The 16432-nt window shown below is 46.8% G+C and overlaps 6 protein-coding genes across 6 annotated transcripts; 3 read left to right on the top strand and 3 right to left on the bottom strand.

Moving 5' to 3' along the window:
• Positions 1-213: 213 nt before the first annotated feature.
• BGW36DRAFT_367791 (O-methyltransferase) lies at positions 214-1902 on the bottom strand. Its single transcript, XM_046214913.1, has 5 exons — positions 1524-1902; positions 1328-1451; positions 1144-1267; positions 643-1088; positions 214-590 (listed from the first exon to the last, which is right to left on the bottom strand). Exons 1-5 carry the CDS (start codon positions 1710-1712, stop codon positions 262-264), a joined length of 1212 nt encoding a protein of 403 aa, XP_046078178.1. The 5' UTR covers positions 1713-1902; the 3' UTR covers positions 214-261.
• A 1086-nt stretch (positions 1903-2988) lies between these two features.
• BGW36DRAFT_422110 (uncharacterized protein) lies at positions 2989-3547 on the top strand (the record flags this gene model as incomplete). Its single annotated transcript, XM_046219658.1, has 3 exons — positions 2989-3045; positions 3099-3248; positions 3308-3547. The coding sequence occupies 3 exons, from the start codon at positions 2989-2991 to the stop codon at positions 3545-3547; spliced, it is 447 nt and encodes a 148-aa protein (XP_046078177.1).
• A 233-nt stretch (positions 3548-3780) lies between these two features.
• BGW36DRAFT_403111 (WD40-repeat-containing domain protein) lies at positions 3781-8683 on the top strand. The gene is made up of 3 exons (XM_046218882.1): positions 3781-4865; positions 4918-6455; positions 6508-8683. Exons 1-3 carry the CDS (start codon positions 3926-3928, stop codon positions 8599-8601), a joined length of 4572 nt encoding a protein of 1523 aa, XP_046078176.1. The 5' UTR covers positions 3781-3925; the 3' UTR covers positions 8602-8683.
• Positions 8684-8721: 38 nt separating this feature from the next.
• BGW36DRAFT_367781 (S-adenosyl-L-methionine-dependent methyltransferase) lies at positions 8722-10691 on the bottom strand. Its single transcript, XM_046214912.1, has 8 exons — positions 10322-10691; positions 10215-10266; positions 10115-10159; positions 9908-10062; positions 9794-9850; positions 9394-9742; positions 9135-9337; positions 8722-9076 (listed from the first exon to the last, which is right to left on the bottom strand). Exons 1-8 carry the CDS (start codon positions 10465-10467, stop codon positions 9031-9033), a joined length of 1053 nt encoding a protein of 350 aa, XP_046078175.1. The 5' UTR covers positions 10468-10691; the 3' UTR covers positions 8722-9030.
• A 464-nt stretch (positions 10692-11155) lies between these two features.
• Positions 11156-13147, bottom strand: BGW36DRAFT_353955 (uncharacterized protein; the record flags this gene model as incomplete). Its single annotated transcript, XM_046213480.1, has 2 exons — positions 11156-12859; positions 12923-13147. The coding sequence occupies 2 exons, from the start codon at positions 13145-13147 to the stop codon at positions 11156-11158; spliced, it is 1929 nt and encodes a 642-aa protein (XP_046078174.1).
• Positions 13148-14239: 1092 nt separating this feature from the next.
• BGW36DRAFT_15143 (putative MFS transporter) lies at positions 14240-16298 on the top strand. Its single transcript, XM_046209514.1, has 6 exons — positions 14240-14584; positions 14645-14678; positions 14729-14893; positions 14944-15415; positions 15471-15798; positions 15855-16298. Exons 1-6 carry the CDS (start codon positions 14383-14385, stop codon positions 16178-16180), a joined length of 1527 nt encoding a protein of 508 aa, XP_046078173.1. The 5' UTR covers positions 14240-14382; the 3' UTR covers positions 16181-16298.
• Positions 16299-16432: the final 134 nt, after the last annotated feature.

Raw genomic sequence — 16432 nt, 5'->3', positions numbered from 1 at the left:
GTTTGTCATTTTAACAAGAATCTGCTTTCTAATGGCATTCACCGCACAAAGGAAATCAACATGCAGTCTAGTGACGAGGCTGAAATGGGGATGCGGACACGAATCTTTCCCCTTTTAGGCACCAGGGATGCCTGTGGCAGAAACAAGGCAGCCATTGTTTACAACAAACAGCAAAGAACAAATATAAGTGCAATATTCACGATGGGAGTTTACTATATATCAAAGTTATTTAGTATTAACAATCTAAATATGCATTGTTCCTCAAGCCAGCCGTGCCTCGAGAACAGCCTGGCTGGACGCCTCGCTCTGCCAGATCTTGATCAATTTCAAGCCGGAAGTGGTAAAAAGCGCCTCCCAGTCGGTCTTTGTTCGCTCGCGGCCTCCAAAAGCGAACATGTTGTGATCCATCCAGTAAGGTGCCATGTCTTCAACGCCACCTGGACGCTCGCTGTTATATTCGGGGACAACCATCTCGCCGATAAGGACTCGAGAGTCGGGGGCCATGGCTGGTACAATGGCTTTCAAGATTTTGGTACAATGTGCGTCTGTCCAGTTGTGCAGGCAGCGTCGAATATAATACGCATGCGCATCTAGGTTTATCAGATACCGTACTTTCATGCCCGTGAAGGTAATTAAACTCACGCTTGACCGGCTGCTCAGTGAAGAAGTCGTGTGCCATCTTTTCTATTCCGGACAACTCGGGAAATGAATCTAACACCATCGATCTATCCTGTAAAATCAGCTTCCCCTGCAAGGCCGGCCACTTTTCTTTGATTTGTACGAGTGATTGTCCTCGACCGCCGCCAATATCCACAAGCAACGCTCGGCTGTCTAGATCAGTAGCACCGGCAAGCTCTACACCAAACGGATACATTCCTAGAACTGGAAGTGTATAGTCCTGGGTTGACATTGCAACGTCGAACTGTTTGATCCGTCGAGGATCCTGGGATATAATGTCAAAAAAGGTATTTCCCACTTTGTTATTTCCCCAGCTGAAAGGATTGTCCGTTGTGCTAGTCGTATCACGGCCGCCGACGGCACGAAAGTACTCTGGTAAACGGGTCGTGTTGACGAAGATCTCATCGCAGCTGATTGAATCAAGACTTAAAATGAATCTACTTCTACTAGGTGTTGTATACGAACCATAATTTCAGGAAGTCTACTTCGTGTCCCTCAATGTATGCCAATGAATATGGGGTGTGTGCATACTCGTCCGGGCCGACAAGATCGAAGATGCCAGTCACGGTGAGAATACGCATCAAGCGAGCTGCATATAAAGATCGATATTAGGCAGAAGTTGCGCAGACGCCAAAGGGTTCGCTCGCACCAATCAATGTCTTATCAGCGCCAGTTTTGTCTGCAAGCCCAGCCGCGGTAATACTTCCTGTGCGAGGGATATTCTGTGGTACACCCAACTCCAGTAACCCACGCAGGTTGCACAGCGAAGATGCCTAATGCAGTCACAAAGGACGATCAAATTAGTGGTCACAGCCAAGAAATCTAGATAGGGGGTAAAATCATACATTAGTAAGATGATCAAAGATTGCATCCTTGGGCTCCTTCACCTGCAGGGTCAGCCGTTCCAGGGATTGCACCAGACGAAGGCGCTCGGCCCGGGTGAGATCATCCTTGGATGTTTCAAATTGCTTTACCTTGGCCGCAATATCGTCAATCTGCGCAGACAGAGAAGAAGCAGAAGCAGAAGCAGCCATTATGCGCTAAGTCTTGGAGAGATCGTACCCTTGCACTTGCAACAGTTGTGATCGTATTCGGGTCATTCTGAAAGGATCGTGTCAAGGTTTTTCCTATTACGCTAAAAAGGCTTCGGCCTTAATAGCTCTAGTATAAGTTTGGTGCATATTCAGTTCACCAACTGACTTCCTCAGGCGGGGTGGTGGTTCCCATACAAACTAGTGACTAGCACTACTGTTGGCCACTCGGCATTGATTAGGTATGACAACAACCCACTTACTGGGGCTCCGATACATCTGTTCATAGGTCGGACTTGCTTATAACTTAATTCGCATGATTTGTTTTGTATTTGTTTTGCCCTGGAGAACAAGTGACTTTTCCGATTTTACACGGTAGAGACCGGAAAAAAGAAGTTTGTCCCGGATTATAGAGCTCCCTTTGTAATATTTGATCTTCAGAACCCATCAATTTTTGATAGCTTGCTCGCATTGCTACTCTCTTCGCTTCTCTATATCTCTATACCTCTTCAAGACCGAATCAGACTAGCGTTTAGATTCTTCACGACTCGCATCAATAAATGCCCAATCAGGACTCGCTGTGGGCCCCACCCTGCCTGCTAAAGTCGCGTATGTGAGATGTGAGCTGAGAGCACTGAGATCACTAATAACTATTTGCTCTTTACTTCTTGTAGGGCTACATCAAATCCTTCGAGATCTATAGGATACTGTCCAGCTCGCTGACAAGCGTCCTGCCCTGAAATAAAGATAATAGCGATCTCTTATTGTTTTTGTTCAAATCGAAGACGGAAATCACAGGAATGGATTATGCGACATTTAAAGGGTTGGAAACGGTTCATTTAATGTAATTGACCCACCATATTCTTGCAAAAATAGAACAGTTATAGAATACACCCAGCCTTCAGCTAGACAACACAGACCATGGGTCATGATTCATGGGCACATATTGGCCAATCAGCGCTAACTGTCGTCGTTTTGAAGCTGGCCTGAACAAAGACTAAAAGCACGCGATCCGCGGAGCTCCAGATAAGTCCATGGAAATTCGAATTTTGGAAACATCAATACATCATTCATATGATGAATATGAATATTGGCGTTAAAGCTGAGCCCACATCAGGGTTCTCGTTCCAGCAAATCACAGGCCTCACCAATCAACTTTCTGTTACAGCGTTGGTGAATGTGAGCTATCCGCCTTCAATTTTGTTGGTTGGTAATATGGATTTTCCCTCTTTTCACTTCCGACTTCGATGATTTCAAGCCAAGTCGTAGAAACAACACAATGGCGATCGAAACAGAAACAGAAATTGCTGCGCCGCCTTGCAAAGTGCGAGAAATCGTATGTGCTGTCGGATTCCGTTAGGATGCGTGGTTCCACTAAGAAAGCTGCAGCTGCTGGACTTCTCCAACTACCCGAAATGGCACACAGGCTTTATTAAGCAACTCGAGCCCGAGGATACCTCCAAGTCGCTGTCGTCGCTGCAACCGGGCGACAAGGTCAAATGTAATATTGATGACATGGAATTTGTCGCTAGTATCACGGTTAGCAAAACAGCTGTTTGGAGTCTGCAGGGATGATATGCTGATAGTAAGAGTCACAGGAGAACTCAGAGAACCTCTTCCAATGGCAAGGCCCACCAGTCTATGGTCTCATCGCCGGTCTTCATAGCTTCCACTTCGACCTCGCGGATGATGGCTCATCGACGGTTTACAAGCAGACCGAGAAGTTTTCGGGCCCGATCGCATTCCTCATGACGCCCTCACTGCTTGGGAGAAAGATGCTAGGTCAATTCAATCAATTCAATAGTCATCTCAAGGCTTATGCCGAAGCTTCTGGTTAGGCGGGGGGAGGGGTTGGAGTAATATTTTCGATATTGCTATTCTCATTGCTATTCTCGTTGCAATTCTTGATTTGCTTTATAATACACAGTTTTTGATATTTTGAATAATATGAATGAATGAAAATATCAGTGTTTGGATGCTGCATCTGCAAGGCTGCCTTAGCTGGAGACCCCGCTCGGCCTTAGGTTACGAGGCTGCGAGGCTGCGAGGTCGCAACTTCAACACATCCATCGTCCGATTCATCGTTCATTTAATCTATCCAGTAATGGAATCCACGCCTTTATATGGATTTTGTTGAGAGAATGATGTTACGGGTATTATGATGTTCTCGTTCTACGCGACACCGGTTGTTTCTCGCCCTCAAGTACAGTCTTGAGATGTCACACCGAATTCGACGCGAGGATTATACAGTCGGCTGGGTATGTGCCCTCCCCATCGAACTGGAGGCTGCGCAGGCCTTGTTAGATGAAGTGCATCAGAATTCCTACCGAAATGCCAACGACACGAACATCTACACACTTGGTCGCATTGAAAGGCATAATGTGGTCATCGCGTGTTTGCCTTTCAGTCAGATGGGCACCAACTCTGCGGCAGCGGTTGCAGCCCAGATGAATTCTACCTTCCCATCCATCCAGCTGCGTTTAATGGTTGGCATTGGAGGTGGGGTCCCAAGTGCAAGTCAAGATATTCGACTCGGTGATGTGGTCGTTTCGCATAGGGTCGTTCAATATGATTTCGGGAAGAACACTGAGAATGGTTTTAAGCGGACTGGGTTTCTTAACAATCCCCCGACTATCTTGCTGAATGCTATTGCAAAATTGGAAGCAAATTCTGGAAAAAATCATTTTGAATATGATTCGCGTTTGGGAGAGCAGAAGAAGTTCACACAAAACGTTGCAGGGGCTGATCGTCTTTTTGAAGCTGACTATAGCCACATTGACGGGGACACGTGTGAAAAGTGCGACGAGCGAAAGCTGGTAGATCGAAAGCCGCGCGATGCAGGAAAGCAGGTTATGATTCACTATGGAACCATTGCATCTGGGAACCAGGTCATGAGAAGCGCCGTGGAAAGAGATAGAATCAGCTCTGAGCTTGGTGGTATTCTTTGTTATGAGATGGAGGCCGCCGGTCTCATGAACAGCTTTCCGTGCCTTGTTATTCGAGGTATATGCGACTACTCAGACTCACATAAGAACAAACAGTGGCAGCCGTACGCGTCCGGAACGGCCGCTATATATGCAAAAAAGGTGTTGTCTATTGTGCCCCCTGCTGAGGCATCTCAGTTGCGCGTAGATAAGCCTTCTACGGAGGATGAAGGTGGGTCCTGTGCAGTAATCATTCCTGACACTTTACTAATAAGTATCATTAGGTCCACTCAAGCGTCTTCCTTATGCTGTTGATGCGCCTTTTAATTCATATAAAAAGCAGCACGATCCGGCATGTCTTCCCAATACACGTGTTGATGTGCTCGAGAAAATCAGCGAGTGGATGAGGAAAGAAGATGAGCAGGGTCTCTTCTGGCTGAACGGCTTGGCTGGCACGGGCAAGTCGACAATAGCACGTACTATTGCCCGAAAAGCCTACGAGGAAGGCCATCTTGGAGCTAGCTTCTTCTTTTCAAAGGGCGGTGGAGACCTTGGAACAGCAAAAAAGTTTGTAACAACAATAGCACGACAGCTTGCAAGCCAGTCATCCATTCTAGAAGAATGCATTATTGAGTGTATTCAACAGTGCCGAGAAATCGCTGATCTTTGTCTTTTCGATCAGTGGCATCGGTTAATAATCCAACCATTTTCAAGATTAAAACATGGGGACACTTTTGTCATTGTCATCGATGCTCTCGATGAATGTGATAATGATGGAGACATAAAAGAAATTGTCCGACTTCTAGCCCAGTCCACTAGTCCATCCAAGTTACGAGTATTTCTGACAAGCAGGCCCGAGGTTCCTGTTCGACGTGTCTTCCATAATCTGCCGGTTGATGTTCGTAGGCACTTTGTCCTTCATGAAATCTCATCTGAAACTGTTGATAATGACATTTCTGTTTTTTTCGCCAAAGAGTTACAAGAAGTAGCAGCAAACAATTACTTAGATGCTGGCTGGCCAGGTCGCGAAATTATTGAGCGATTAGTTCACCATGCAAACGGTCTTTTTATATGGGCAGCCACAGCCTGCCGTTTTATCAATGATGGACACTTTGCCAATGAAAGACTAACGACTATCCTTCAAACAGGAAGGTCTGGTACCGTGGCCGAAAAACATCTTGATGAGATTTATCTTACCGTCTTTACTCAGTCAATTTCTCCAAGCTACAGCGAGTCAGAAAAGAGTCTAACTTATAGTTTACTGAGATATATTATTGGAACGATTGCTATATTATCTTCTCAGCTCTCTATAAATTCTCTCGGGGCAATTTTGGGCATCAGAGGCCAAGATGTCCAGAGAACTCTTAACGATCTTCATGCAATCTTCGCTGTACCGGAAGATCCGAGCCACCCAGTCCATCTTCATCACCCTTCGCTACGCGACTTTTTGCTTGATGGCCGGCGATGCACAGATCCAAATCTTCATGTCGACGAGATACCAGCTCACCGAAAGTTATTTATCAACTGTATCAAGCTTATGTCGGATAAGCTTAAGCGAGACATCTGTGGTTTGAATGCTCCTGGTGCTCTCCTGCGGCATGTTACCCAGGGTCACATTGAAAAATGCATACCCCCTGAACTTCAATACGCATGTCTCCACTGGGAAAACCACCTTCTCAAAAGTGAGACTGCAATTTACGATAAGGATATTGTCCATGAGTTTTTGAAAGAACATCTCCTACATTGGCTAGAGGCTCTCAGCTTGATGGAAAATGTATCAGAATCGATCCTCATTATGAATTCTCTGATATCTCTTACATCTGTACTGTCGCCACAGACAGGATTATCTTGATTGAAAGCTAATTATTCTCTAGGAAAACAATTGCCCCCAACTTCATGCCTTCATTTGGGATACAATACGGTTCATTCAGTACAATCGGCACGGTTTTCAGCAAGCACCACTCCAATTATATTTCAGCGCATTGGTATTTATACCAGTTCGAAGTGTCGTCCGCAATCAGTTCAAAGACCAGGCGAACCTATGGGTAAAACAATTACCTAACGTCCAAGATAATTGGAGTTCATGTTTGCAAACCTTGGAGGGCCATACCACAGGTGTGGAAAAGGTCGTTTTTAGTCCAGACGGGAAGATGCTAGTGTCTATATGTTATACCAACATAATTAGGCTTTGGGATACTACAACCGGTCAGTGCCTACGGATTCTAGAGGGCTACCACGGTATGGGCTACGATGCACAAGCGTTCATATTATCACCACACGGGGAGATATCAATAGCCACATCTGGGGATGGCTATAAGATTCAACTGAGGGATGTAATGACAAATCGTTGCCTCCATATTCTAGAGGGTCACACTGATTTGGTATCTGCTATCTTTGTGGGGCCTAATGGAAGCTTGTTGGCGTCTGTATCAGATGATGACACAATTCGACTCTGGGATACCTCAACTGGCCATTGTCTGCAAACTATAGTCGCTTCTCTTTATCTGTCGTCTAAGATTGTTTTCAAATCAGATGGGAAGATGATTGCATTTAGATCAAATTTGGGTCCAATTCAGCTCCGTGATACCACAACCGGTAAATGCCTCCAGACCTTTGAAATTGCCGAAAGCCTTGCATTCTCCTCACTTGCATTTAAGCAAAATGAAGAAATTTTCGCATTTTTAGAGGGGTTCGGAGAGGTCTCGCTTTGGAACATTGCAACAGGCCAATATCTTCAACATATTAGGGTTAATGCATCTATACACAACATTGAATTCGATCCAACTGGAAATTTGCTAGCGTCTTTAGGTGACAATTCAATCCAGATCTGGGATGCCACAAATTTTCAATGTCTTCAAATCCTGCAGGGCCATAGTGGAGGAATAATTGCGCTCGCATGTAATCCAGATGGGAAAACTCTGGCATCTGGTTCTTATGACTCCACGGTGCGGCTCTGGGATATAACGTCCGGTCAGCAAGAGCAAGCTTTGCAAACTCGCAGGAGCTCACGAAAATCGGTATTTAGCCTAAATACAAAAGTTTTGGCGTCTATTTTATCTGGCGGAGTAATCGAACTCCATGATATTAAAACCGGACAATGCCTACGCAGTTTGCATTGCTATACTAACTTCATAGATGACATTTGTTTCAGCCCAGATGGAAAATCGCTAGCATCTGCATTACACGATGGTAAAATCTATCTCTGGGATGTTATGGCCGGTCAGTGTTTGCATGTTCTTGATGTTCACGAGAAAGGAATACTGAGACTTTTATTCGTCTCCGATGGGAAGATACTGGTACATGGACTAGAGACTAAGACATTTAGCTTATGGAACATCAAAGATGGCAAATCTCTACATGTTCTTGAGTGCACCGATAATATGGCCGACGTGTTCGGTTTTTATGGAGGTATTTTAGCGACTATCTTGTTTACTCCCAGGAGTATAATAACCCTTTGGGATATCACAACTGGGCAGCGCTTGCAAATCTTGGATCCCCATAGTACGAATATAACGGCGCTTGCATTCATCTTGGATGGGAGGTTGCTGGCATCCGCGTCGAAAAGAGAGATTCTGTTCTGGGATACAAAAACAGGACAGTGCCTATATAAAACTGACAGTCTTGGGACAGTGCTAACCCTGTCGATATCAAGTGACAATCGGTATATGAACACTGAAAAAGGCCGTATACCTCTTCATCCATCGCTATTCGAAGAGTGGGAAGAAGAACGGCATGTCTCTCACGAGCTATATGTTACAAATGATTGGATCACATTGGATGGCCGTGAATTCCTTTGGCTTCCACCAGAGTATCGGATGTGGCATGAATACCCGTTTTTCGAGGTTTCCCGTTTATGCGCCATTCTTGATGAGCATACAATTGCACTTGAATGCCGGCCCGGTCGAGCGGCCCCTATTCTTGAATTAACTGATCTAGCAATTATTAATAGCAAACCTATGTACTCCTAATCTAGTATTTGGTACAAACTGACTTTTCTTGAGCGATGTCTGCATATTTCATTGACTTTGAAACGGGGGATTTGAGAGCTCTTAGTCCACCTCCGCATCCATTTCCTCATTATAGTCATAGACTTGGGTCCTGTCTTGATATTCTTGGAAGTAAGAGAATCAATTCTGTATATTGGAGATATCTGGGCTATAGAAAATGACTCGGGTAATTTAGTAGTGATATTTATTTTACGGTATAACTGAGATTGATTGTCATAAAAAGTCGTTTTGAAGATGGTTCAATTGATACAGGCATGCGCAGGTACTCTATTAACAAAAAATACGGGAGATCGGTCGCAAGATTGAACATATATTGTTGAAATGAGATGGTATAGGGCAGTAAATGACGCTAATAATGTAAGTCGTGGTCTCATTGTTATTCTCACTCGCTCAAGCTTGGACACTTTCTTCTAGCTTTTGTCCGTATACGACGTGACTGGATGCAAGTAGTCAGCATGGACTGTCTTTGCTTAGGGGTAGTCTTTGATACTCACACAGCAATATACATTCGATTATTGACATCATTGAATTCTCCTCGCACTTTAGCTAGCAAGTCGTGCACTTGTGCAGATGTCCATCCTAAATACCGTGTATACAACGCCAGACTGTAACCTTCGACACCCTGGTTCATCGCCAAACCGCGAATCTGGCCAATCTCTTTCCACCGCGGATCATCATGCCAAGTACTCAAGGGCAACTATCATAAAATATCAGCATACGCACCCCCAAGCAAGCAGAATGAAACCAACTGACCTTGAAAATGTCATCGTGGACATTAGCGAAGCCAGCATTGATCATATGTTGTTTCTGATCCGCGGCGACGTTCAAGCGGTTCCCACTCATTATACTCGCCTCGTCTAGCTTTTCGAGGAAAATTTTGGTCCATTTAGGACATGTGCCATCCTCGCACTGGAACCAGGCATCGTTCTCCTGCATTTCAAGCCAACCGCCCGGCCGTAAGTTGTCAAATGCCCGTTTGTGAAATTGTGGCCAGTCTCGAATGCCGCCACAGAGGGTGCGTGTGTGGATGTAGTCGAATTGCGTGCTGTATACCCAATCGTCTTCTGCGTCGTCGATCTCGAATGTGAGGTTGGGCGGGACCCTGGTAAACATCAGTTTGCAATTTGAGTGTTTACAAGTATTGCATAATTACCAAAGCGGCTGGATCGGACTTAGGTCGATTCCGATGACTTGCGTGGAGGGATATCTCCTAAGAAACATGAGATACAAAACTCACATAAAAGGATTCCTCAAATCCATGGCTTACTCGGCGAAATCAATAGCCCAGTCCCCTCGGCCCGTGCCAATATCAAGGGCGTTTTGCGGGTTGTTTATGGGTGCTAAATGAAGTCGTCCGTCGAAAACAAGTTCGTAGCACAGATGGACTAGCATAAGCTTATTCTGCTCTTGAACATCGTTGGGCTATATTCGTCAGTAGCCTGGCTATAGAAGGAAACCTGCGTATCGCACTGACCATAATATATTTACCCTCGTGGTATGCATGATATCGACGGCCATTCTGTATAACATCGGGGTTAGAAAGCGCTTAGAGATCCATACACACCAATTCATACCTCAAAGTGATAATTTAACACACTGGACGATATTGAGTGGGTCGAGTCGTACCTATTACGGGCTACCGTCGGTCAACCGCACAAGCAAGAAGGAAAGCGTTGCATACATGCTGCTCATAAGAGACATCATATCGCTGTCCGTCTCTGTGTTCGTCCCATCCCTGCCACTCCATTCTGTCGGCGCAGTCGTAGTCGATCTGGCCGAAAAGATTGAACTAACATCCGAATCGTCACGATCTGCGCCAATCGTCATGGTCGCGTTAGTGCCAGATTCGGGGTATCAAGCTTCAACAAGGCTCAACAAGGCTAGGATATGAATCTTGAGGGTTGCTGGAATGCTGTAGCACACCTGCCATGAGATGCAGAGAAGTGTAAGCGATCTCAAGACAAAGAGGGAAAAGAGTGCTGGAATAATAATGAACAAAGGTCATTGTTGTCGCACGCAGATGGCGGACGCTAGGCCAGCCCATCACCTCCAACGGCGCCGCTAGTTGGCAGAAGCAGCCGACATATGCCGAATAAATACTAATAATCTGCGTTACTATTACTCCTCGGTATAACGCCGAGGTGCGAGCTTGCTCACCGCATTGTGTTTGAGCCAGTTAGGTATAATTATCGTTGATAAATGAATGCTAGCGTGTTGTCTTACATTGCACAATTTTGCTACACGTGCATATTAAAATCTCATTCTTCGGCTTTGGATGAGACTTGCATACTGTTTAACTCGGTAATATATAGTTCTCATAAGAGAAATTTCCGATACGTTTCACGCTCTTCATAACAGTCAAATTAGTAAAATACACTCATCTAGAAATATGTGCTTTTGCAGCAGTCGAAAACGTGGGAACAGAAAAAAATCTCGTTAAACTCCAAATCCATGTGAAGCACAACCCCGCGCGCCTTCGATAATACAGCAGCAAACAAGAGCGCAAAGAGCGAGCTCATGCCATCTCATCTTCATCCGGATGAAGTCCTAGTTCATGGTCGGACGCATGGAAAGCATCTCCAAATGCAGAGTTGTCTAGGTCCGGAAGATCCAAGCCGTCATGTTGGTCATCATATGCGGCGAGCGCATCACCCGCGGAATCCATATTTGTGAAGTTGGTGGCATCGTCAAAGTTGCTTGTCTCGAGGCCGTGGCCATTCCCAGGTGTTAGACCACTGCCTGGTGTGTCACCTGCGATCTGTCCGTTTCCAGGAAGAAGCCTCTCTGGAGGGCCTTGCACGTTGCCTTGCTTTCCATTGTCCACTACTACCCAATCCCCAGTCTCGCCGGCAGCAGTACTGTGTTGTAATGACTCTACGGCGCCTCCCATTTCAACGTCAGTATCCTTCACTTCGCCCATAGGCTGTCTGGAGTCTCCGGCGCCATCGAGGTTAGACGGGATCTGCTGCCCAGGTGTAGAGGTGGATGACGCTACAAACTGATCCAAAAGACTTGTGTCCATGAGCATATCAGTATCCGCACCAAGGGTATCTTCCACTGGTTCAATCCTTTCGAGAAGGCCGCCTTTCTCTACACACGAAATATTCGAGTCCAAGCTAATCGTTTGTCCATACTCCTTTTCTAAATCTTTAACGACATCATCGACCTTGTACCGCGGAACTTGCAGCGAAAAGTCCTCAACCGTAATTTCATCCTCATTCGAGGTATCGATTCGGCCTTCCATTCTCCACACTTCAGGACCTGTTTCTGAAGGGTACGCCCCAGCCTCGCGTAGCCGTCTTTCACCCTCCTTGAGGATTGTCAGCCGGCGGACCTTCTCTAGACGGAGAGCATGGCGTTTCTTCAATCGTTCAATCTCAGCCGTCGTAGTGGAAACTTTCTTGGCAACCTTGTCAGCAAACTCTTCTGCCTTCTCAGGTTCTATTTTGCCATCCTTTAGGAACGTATCCTGTTCCTGGCCATCCTTAGGCGGTGTCACTGTAGTTGGAGCCTCAAAAAAACCAGCCGTAAGCGCCTCAAGTTCCCCTTTGCGACCGAGTCCGAGATCAACTGGAATTATTTGTTTGATATTGTATGGGGATGCGAAAAGCTCTTCCATCCATTCGTGGTGTTGCTGGTAGCGTATTTTACTAATCTCACGAGGGGTGAGTAAATCTAACATATCGCCGGTAGATACCTCCTCATCTTCCACTGCAAAGTCTGCCGTAGCAGCTGCAACGGTTCCGGCAGATGGACGATGAGCACGAGGAGCTTTAGTTGGTGTGGGCCCGGCTTGTGCACTAGCCTGCGGGGGGTAAAAGCCAGCTTGAGGTTGGCGACCAGGGACTGCGTTTCCATAGTATGGTTGCTGTTGTTGCGCAAAACCTTGAGGGCCCATCTGGGGCGGAAAAGAGATGGTGGGCCAGTTGTTTCTGTCATGAAGCATGAAGTCTTTGCGTGCAAGCTGGCCTTGGCTCTGGAGAAATCGCCGTTGGGCAAGCGAGGTCTGTAACTGAGGTGTAATTGGAATGCGCTGGGCCGGGATGTGGTCGCCTTGAGCGGCGCGTGAGTAGTGAACAATCCATAGCGATGGGTCAGGATTGGGGATGTTCGGGTTGGGGACTTTGGGAGGAACGAGGCGGTAACGGCGACGAGAATGCGTAGCGATTGTTTCGCGGGGAGGATTGTAGCCACTTCTCTGCACCCACATTTCGACGGTCTAGAATAGAATCGGACATGTGTCAGCTTTGTGTGTAGTTTCCGAGAGTATAGGTGCATGTACATAGCCTCGGGCCTCAAAAGTAAATGCCTGTTCGGCATCGGCCCAAACATATCCATCACTGGCAAAGGTTGTACCGAGATGAGCAAGAGGTTGCCATGTCAAGATAGTCGTCCCATCTGGCGGCGGTGGATCGAGAAACGTCCAGGTCACTGGCTGCATTTCTCGGACAACTTTCGGCGCAGAGAGAAGGTACTCGACGACGGTTTCGGTTGGTAATGCGGTCATTGTGGGATACCGGTATCGCGAGACCAGGTGCATGTGCGGCACCTTTCATGCACATCATAATTAGCATTGACATATTCATTCCAACAATAAAAGAAGAGCGGAGAGATGCCTACCAGCTGCGCAGGGAGTCCGCCAGCCGGATCCTGCATGTTGGGCAATCGGTCGCGTTCAGCTCGCAAGACTGGCTAATTAGGCGGTAATAGTCGCAAAGCAAATAGCTGCCTAGCAGCACAGGATGAAGGTGTGTAAGATGTGGGTGCGATGGCCAGAAAGTGCAGGTCGTTCGGGCGTCTAAGCTGCTTGCTCGACGCGACGCGGAATTGAGGCTGGCTCAAAAAGTCGATGGCTGCATCCGGCTGCGGCCAGATACCACTTGTGCGATTTCTGCCTGAGTCTGCAAGGCATCAATTCCCCATTTCCGGACAGACCATTCCGAAGGGGCTTAGCGTCTGGGTGTGTGCGGGGAAGTCCTCTTTGCGCCATTTGCATCAACCTTTCATCTTCTACGGTGAATAGAATTAAGACAAATCCTAAGGAAATATCTACTCAGTACAATTCCCTCTCCGATAAGGTAATTTACTGCTGTAGGGCGTGATGTCAGCTGCGAACAGAGGCGCATGCATCTGTATAGATGCCATTGGATGGCCAATATCCTGATGGTGATAGCGGCCCAACATGGTAAGGGATCGACATGGCAAGGGATCGACAATTCCCTCCAAAATTGCTAGGGCAGGCCGAGCCAAAGACGATGCTAGTAGTCAACTAGTCGCGCGTTATGCCAATCATGGCAGCCCTTGCCTGTGCAACTCCCACGCGATCCCGTGGCCTAGGACAGTGCGTGCTAAACGAATGTTTGGTAGACCGTCGATCTGTCACCCCAGCTTGCATCATCTTGTGGAGCCACGCGCGTGCACTGGACGCCGAAAAGAAAATTTTCATTTGTCGTGAGGTCTTCTTCCATGATGTAGTAGCTGCCGCGATTGGCTGGGGATTGTATCTAGTACTTGCTACTTAGTAGTAATCAAAGATTCTCGACAGAAGCAACCTACGGATTGCCGGAGCTGACAATAAAACTCTCCGGATTTCACTTTGTGACTTTCTTCTTCGGATTTTCAAGCAGTCGCGTATGCTGTTGATGTACGCACTTGATATACGCACAAATTCACGCGTATAAATTCATATATCGACACCACCTATATTGCTCAGGAACATTTGATTTATACACTTGCCTCGCCATGGCGGTGCCGTCTGAAAATGAAATCACCGAAGTGCCATCGGAACAAGAAGCTGCGAAACCTACCGACGTGTATATCGACCACGATACTGAGGCCGCGCCGGTAGCACCAATACTACCTTTGCCTACAATTGACCCGGTTATTGAGAAGCGCGTTGTTCGCAAACTGGATTATCGACTTCCTGTGATTACTGGGTTTTTATGTACGTGGGACCTCACCTCTAGTTCTCCGACAGCATACTTATGAAATCAATGGTTCACAGACCTCTTGGCCTTTTTGGATCGGAGTAACATTGGGTACGATTACATACCTCAACTGGTGGCGGCAACACACTGACAACTGGCAGAAACGCCAAAATTGCAGGAATGCAAAAGGAATTGTCTTTGAATGGAGGCACCTACGCGTGGCTGCTGACAATTTTCTATATTTCCTACACATTGTTTGAGTTTCAAGCCTTGATGTGGAAAATCGTTCGTCCCCATCGGTGGGCCGCTTTCACGGTAGCGGTTTGGTATGTTACCTCTAACCTAGTCGCTCCGGACAACGATTAACGCTATTCAGGGGGATCGCGGCAACCTGTCAAGCAGCTACCCAGAATTGGAGTGGGATGATGGCCTTGCGCTTTATATTAGGCGCAGCAGAAGCAGGATTCGGTCCTGGTGTACCTTACCTCATGTCTTTTTTCTACCGTCGCCGTGAACTCGGTCTTCGCTGCGGTCTCTTCCTTTCTGCCGCCCCTCTTGCGAATACATTCGCCGGTGCGCTGGCTTATGGAATTACGTCTGGTCATCCCAAATTAGCCAGCTGGCGACTGCTATTCCTCGTTGAAGGTATTCCTAGTCTCCTTGCTGTCCCTCTGGCATGGTTCGGTCTTCCCGATTCTCCAGCCGAGGCAAAGTTTCTTACCAAAGAAGAAAAGGAGGTCGCTAGAGCAAGAGGAGTGAGACGAAGCGGCGAAGAAGTTCAGAGCGGCGGGATCGACTGGAAGGATATAGCCAAGACCCTTCTTGATGCAAAGCCATGGCTTACTGCGGTGTGTACTATTGGGTCTATGAGCCATTTAATAACTACTAACGACATCAAATTAGTTTATGTACTTTAGCTGCAATGTCAGCTTCTCCTCTCTACCCGTATTTTTACCCACCATTCTCAACGATATGGGATTCACGGCGATTAATGCTCAAGGGCTTACAGCCCCGCCATTCTTTCTGGCGTTCTTGGTAACGATTTCCACCACGTGGGTTGCAGATAGGCTGCAACAGCGTGGCTTGGTGATAGCCACTTTGTCCATGATAGGCGCAATTGGTTACGTCATTATCGCAGCCTGCTCTTCTGTCGGCGTGCGGTACTTTGGTGTTTTCCTTGCTGCAAGTGGAGTGTTCCCTTCCATTGGTAATATTCTGCCTTGGGTTCTGAGTAAGTCGATCTCCCAAAAAGAGACTCCCGCTCTTTCTTGCCTAACAACAATATAGACAACCAAGGATCAGACACTCGTCGAGGCATGGCAATGGTCATGCTCAACGTCATCGGCCAGTGCGGGCCATTCCTAGGTACCAACGTGTTCCCCGACAAGGACTCCCCACGGTATGCGCGTGGGTTATGGATCTGCGCCGCTTTTATGTTTTTTAGTACTTTCCTTACTCTCAGCCTTCGGTTTCTGCTTGTGTGGGAGAACCGACAATTGGATCAGAAATACGGGACGTGGGAAGAGCGTCAAGCGGCGCAGAAGGAGGCTGGAGAAATGGATTTCACGGCAGCTGAAGAAAACTACGGTGCGAATTTCAGGTATGTACTTTGACGGGGAAATTTGATTGCAACGAGTCAGTAGGCAATTCGTGTGATTCAGGATTGAACGAAGAAATGAAGCATCATCATAGACAGACCAAGGTAGCATTTCAAGCTGGCTGTTAAATACCAAGACTTTAATGTTGATAGTCAATCAAAATCACTCGCCTGGGACAAGCAACGTTCAATTAATGCGGCATAGAGCACTCGTCATGTGCGCGTAGAAAGTTAGCTTTAGCGCATAGTAGCATGATTGAACAATCAC

This window comes from Talaromyces proteolyticus, assembly GCF_021365285.1.
Source record: "Talaromyces proteolyticus strain PMI_201 chromosome Unknown BGW36scaffold_1, whole genome shotgun sequence".
NCBI lineage: Eukaryota > Fungi > Ascomycota > Eurotiomycetes > Eurotiales > Trichocomaceae > Talaromyces > Talaromyces proteolyticus.
This window is presented reverse-complemented; position numbering and strand designations above follow the sequence as displayed.

Excerpts from the sequence above, each read along its gene's own strand:
- BGW36DRAFT_367791 (XM_046214913.1), bottom strand. The coding sequence starts at position 1,712 with ATGGCTGCTTCTGCTTCTGCTTCTTCTCTGTCTGCGCAGATTGACGAT. Across the intron at positions 1,452-1,523 it reads TCTTTGATCATCTTACTAAT|GCATCTTCGCTGTGCAACCT; the intron begins GTATGATTTTAC and ends TGACTGCATTAG. Across the intron at positions 591-642 it reads CACTGAGCAGCCGGTCAAGC|ATGCGCATGCGTATTATATT; the intron begins GTGAGTTTAATT and ends TGATAAACCTAG.
- BGW36DRAFT_403111 (XM_046218882.1), top strand. The coding sequence starts at position 3,926 with ATGTCACACCGAATTCGACGCGAGGATTATACAGTCGGCTGGGTATGT. Across the intron at positions 4,866-4,917 it reads GCCTTCTACGGAGGATGAAG|GTCCACTCAAGCGTCTTCCT; the intron begins GTGGGTCCTGTG and ends AAGTATCATTAG. Across the intron at positions 6,456-6,507 it reads CTCTGATATCTCTTACATCT|GAAAACAATTGCCCCCAACT; the intron begins GTACTGTCGCCA and ends ATTATTCTCTAG.
- BGW36DRAFT_367781 (XM_046214912.1), bottom strand. The coding sequence starts at position 10,467 with ATGACGATTGGCGCAGATCGTGACGATTCGGATGTTAGTTCAATCTTT. Across the intron at positions 9,338-9,393 it reads TCCACGATGACATTTTCAAG|TTGCCCTTGAGTACTTGGCA; the intron begins GTCAGTTGGTTT and ends ATTTTATGATAG. Across the intron at positions 9,077-9,134 it reads AATCGAATGTATATTGCTGT|TCACGTCGTATACGGACAAA; the intron begins GTGAGTATCAAA and ends ACTTGCATCCAG.
- BGW36DRAFT_15143 (XM_046209514.1), top strand. The coding sequence starts at position 14,383 with ATGGCGGTGCCGTCTGAAAATGAAATCACCGAAGTGCCATCGGAACAA. Across the intron at positions 14,679-14,728 it reads TTGGATCGGAGTAACATTGG|AAACGCCAAAATTGCAGGAA; the intron begins GTACGATTACAT and ends GACAACTGGCAG. Across the intron at positions 14,894-14,943 it reads GCTTTCACGGTAGCGGTTTG|GGGGATCGCGGCAACCTGTC; the intron begins GTATGTTACCTC and ends AACGCTATTCAG.